Below are 4105 nucleotides of genomic sequence, written 5' to 3'. Positions count from 1 at the left end.
CTCCCTAGTTTTGTTTTCTTCATGCCCAGGGAGCCAGCTGGTGCAGCAGCTCCCTCTAAAGCCCTCAGCCTGTGCCACCTAAGTCTTCCCCAAGAGCAGCGCATCCCAAGCCCAGACAGCTGGCCGAACTCTGTGAGCAGGAGGGGTGACCGTGGGTCACCATGCAGCTCCTAGATCTTGTCAAGGCCCGGAAGCTTATCTGGTTAGCGCTGCTGCTAGTCAGACCACCAGATACTTCCTGCTGCTAGACCCAGCCTCCTCCCAGGAGCACACACTCAGACCCCGAAATGGGCATCCCACCTGAAGAGCCCCCGAAGGGCAGGCGGGAAGCGGGCTAAGTCCTCCAGGGAGGAAGCAGCACCCCTCGACACGCAGCTGTGGCATGTCTGCAGCATGTCAGCACGTGCCACCATAGGTGCTGAGCGGGGGCTGGTGCCGTGGAGGAGGCGAGGTCTGCTTGTCCGATCTGTGACCACAGTGGGGCACCACGTTGAGCACCACGTTGAGCACCGCGTGGGCCAGCGCCTGCCTGATGGCCACTCAGCTCAGACCGGGGTAACTTGGAGACACCTGAGATTTTCAGTGAAGGGAGGCAGTCTACATGGGCCCCCCCTCCCCTATTCTACTTAGAATCCCTCACCCCCCCACCGCCAATTTTAACATTTTACTCTTTTAATATATAAGTAGTCCATGAGTATTGCAGACAAATTGAAAATGGATGAGAAATCCAAATCCAAGTCTCCCGAGAGAGACAGACAACTAGAAAAGGCCACCAGTCACTGCTGCGTGGAGCCCAAGCGGCTATTAGGGTACGTGTGCTCACTGGAGGGGCAGAGACAGAAGGTGAGAAATCACCCCGGGGGGATGGCCACGCCACAATCCCTCTCCATTCTCCACTCAGGATTTTGGGCACACACGTACACGCGCATGGTGTGTTTCAAGCAGCCAGGTCTGGGACTCAAACTGCAGCTGGCCACATGGGAGTCCAGCACCTTAACCACTATGCCACTTGCTGGGCCTCAGATTTCCTTTATAATGAAATCTGAAGCCCACACCTGGTGACCACACACTGGGCCGCACTAGGTCCAGCTCTCCTCCCCTCATGCTCCTGGGCAGGACCCTGGGCTCAGGATGACGGTGGCTCAGAAGAGCTTGGTGGACACCTGTGAGTGAGCTGGACGAGAGGATGGCTGAGGTTCTCTGAGAGCCATGAGAGGTCTGATCTCCAGAAGCGGGGAGCAGGGAGCATGGGGGCCAGGCAGGGGTGTGCCCGGGTTTCCCATTTTGTCAGATGCTGGAGCCGACTCTGGGACGAGTCCCCATGCTGCTTTGCTATCGCTCATGCCCACGAGGGCCACCTTGGTACATGCAGAGCCCAGAAAGGAAGCGGATCCAGTCGCCAGCCTCCCCACCCTGGGCCAGGCTCCATGGTCAGACTGAGATCCCGTCTGCTCATTCACTCATAGGAGAAAAGACCTGTACCCAGAAACCTGGGGCCCCCAGTGGGCAGAAGGAGCCTGGGCAGGGTGAGGAGGCGGGTGGTTGAGAGGAGGGCCCTGTTTCCTCTGGGGAGCCAGGCGGTCCCATCCCATGATCCACTGGGCTGAGCCGCGAGGGGCAGGGGCAAGCCCAGGCTGACTTCTTTAACGCCTGAAGGCTATACTCTAGCCAGAGGTCTCGCACATGGGAGTGGGCGTGTGTCCAGTCTTCGTTAACACATTCGCAATAAGCCTGGGTTCCGAAGGCACATGTGGATGAGGATGGCTCTACTGCACCACCCAGGCGCCCGGTCCCAGGTCTGAACACGGAGCGACCGCAGGGATACGCAACAAATGCATTGTGGGGGTGAGAAGTTGCGGTGAGGGACGGGCACACGGCACAGAAAAGGTGCGCCTCAGGCGGGAGCACAGCCCTGCAACAGACCCTAATTTTCTTGTCTGGCTCTGCTTCCCCCTCAGACTCCTGTTCTCAGGACCTTAACGCAGGTGTGAAACCAGGATTCCCCAAAACCATACAAACCAATGACACCGGGGTCCGCCAGGCAGCCAGGCATAGCGCGGAGAGGTTCAACAACTGCACCAACGACCTCTTCCTGTTCAAGGAGGCCCGCGTCCTCAGAGCCCTGGTGCAGGTGAGGGGCTGGGTGCTTCTAGGGCACTCCTGGGAGGCTGAGCTGCCGCAGCCACCACAGAGCCACCAGGGTACACCCATGGCAGGAGGCTGCTGTAGCCGCACCACAGAACCACCAGAGTCAGGCATGAAGAGCATTTCCTGACCCTGCCCACTCCTCCTGGACAGCCACCAGGTCCCAGCCCAGAGCCCTGGAGGAGTGGGACCGAGCAGAGGCCAAGAACATGAGGGGTGCTGGGCAGACGTGCTGGGGCTGCGCCTGGACCCCAGCCCCCACTGGCCTCAGCCCTCACGGGCAATGCAGCCTGGAGGACTTCTGCCCCTACCCCCACATTCCTGCAGCACCCGCAGCTGTGCCAGGCCACACCCCTTCCTCCCCCAACGCATCCCTGCAACACCCGCAGCTGTGCCAGGCCACACTCCCTCCCACCCCACCTCCAGCCTGCCTCAAGTCTTCAGAGCCTCAGTGATGCCTCACCCACTGAGTGCTCCTGGGGGGATCCCCAGGGCTCAGCAGGCCTCGCTCACGTGTGTCCTGGGAACACGGTCGGCACAGACGGGCAGCAGACAGCAGGGAGAGGCCCCCTGGAGGTGGCCAGTGTTCTCTGCCATCTGCTAAGCCCAGGTCACCAGGCAGCCCTGTGAGGTCGGGAGGCTGGCTCTGGATGAGCACGTGCCAGGGCTTCGAAGGACAGGAAGTAGCCCTGCTTGAAGACAAATGGCCTTCACACAGGATGCACACTCAGTCTGGGCCGTGGTACTGAGGCGCCTCAGCCATTCTTCCTGGCAGGGTGAGCTGAGGGCAGCTGTGTCGACACACAAGCTGCAGGGTGGCCTGGTGAGTGGCACGTCAGTGCGCTCAGGCCTGCCTCACTGGGGCCCCCCTGGGCAAGACACTGCTCCCCCAGCAGGCCAGGTGCTTGCCCTGGACCCGAGTACCCAAGGGCCTGCGAGTGGAGAGGCGGGGGGGGCTTCTAACCTCAGTGCTAGGGACAACTTTGTCCACCTGACATTTGGTACAGCTGACACTAAAACCTGAGAGATTTTTCTGTCTCCCGAGGCCACCAATGAGAACGAACCAGGTCAGGTTGAGTGTGGGTGGACAGGGAGAGTAGGGACTCAGGCTGCCAGGGATGGGGTCAGGTGCCGACAGCAGGTGCCGGCCACATGGGGCCAGCCGGTGCAGGGAGGGGGCAGGACGTCACCTTTGGCCTGGGGACAGGGCCATCTCGGCGCAAAGCTAGTCTGGCAGAGTTCTGGGCACAAAGCAGCCACCTGGATAGACCCGAAGACCCCAGCGACAGGAAGGGGAGGGAGCACCCCTGCACAGGCTCGCTCTGCTCCCTCGGCGCCTGGCCAGCTGTCCAGAAGCCACCCTTGCTCCTGGAGGTGCTCGCGGTCCCTCGGCCCTTGCCAAGTAGCCAGTACCCTGCCCCTTTGCTCCCCGCAGATAGTGAAAGGCCTGAAGTACATGCTCGAGCTGGAAATCCGCAGAACGACCTGCAAGAAAACCAGGCACTCTGATCTGGACGACTGTGACTTCCAAACCAATCACACCTTGAAGTGGGTAAGGCACAGGGCACTGCCTCAAGCCCCGCCACCTGACCCATCCACGGCCCCCTCGCCCTGCAGCGCTGTGGAACACCCGCTCTCCCTTCTCTGCCCGTGGGGTTCCAAATCTGCCTCCTGAGGTCAGGCCTCCCAGATCCTGCGCAGCCAGAGACAGGAGAGGCTGGAGCAGAGCAGAGTCACCCTCCACCAGAAACACGGGTTGAGGGCAGCATTGTCCTACCTGCACCGAGAGCACATCTCAGGAAAGCGACATTCTGGGTTCAAGGTGGAGAGGTCAGAGCAAGAAAACTCTCAAATGGTTCAGAAGGCATATACGAGAAGTCTTCAAAAGTTCATGGGGCGGGGGGGGGGGACCAGCAGTTAGCGTAATGGCTATGTTGCTGGAGGCCCCTGTAGTGTGACG

At 60.6% G+C, this 4105-nt stretch overlaps 1 protein-coding gene across 1 annotated transcript in view; it reads left to right on the top strand.

The window, feature by feature from the left end:
- CST7 (cystatin F) overlaps window positions 1–4105 on the top strand; it is a 13966-nt gene that overhangs the window by 8355 nt on the left and 1506 nt on the right. Inside the window, exons 3-4 of the mRNA XM_006163603.3 lie at window positions 1959–2131; window positions 3581–3697. Coding sequence (XP_006163665.1) covers window positions 1959–2131; window positions 3581–3697 — 290 coding nt within the window. The remainder of the gene's footprint in view (window positions 1–1958; window positions 2132–3580; window positions 3698–4105) is intronic.

Source organism: Tupaia chinensis, unplaced genomic scaffold, assembly GCF_000334495.1.
Source record: "Tupaia chinensis unplaced genomic scaffold, TupChi_1.0 Scaffold142716_1, whole genome shotgun sequence".
In the NCBI taxonomy this organism is placed as follows: domain Eukaryota; kingdom Metazoa; phylum Chordata; class Mammalia; order Scandentia; family Tupaiidae; genus Tupaia; species Tupaia belangeri.
The sequence above is the reverse complement of the archived record's forward strand: the minus strand, read 5'-3'. Positions and strand labels throughout refer to the sequence as shown.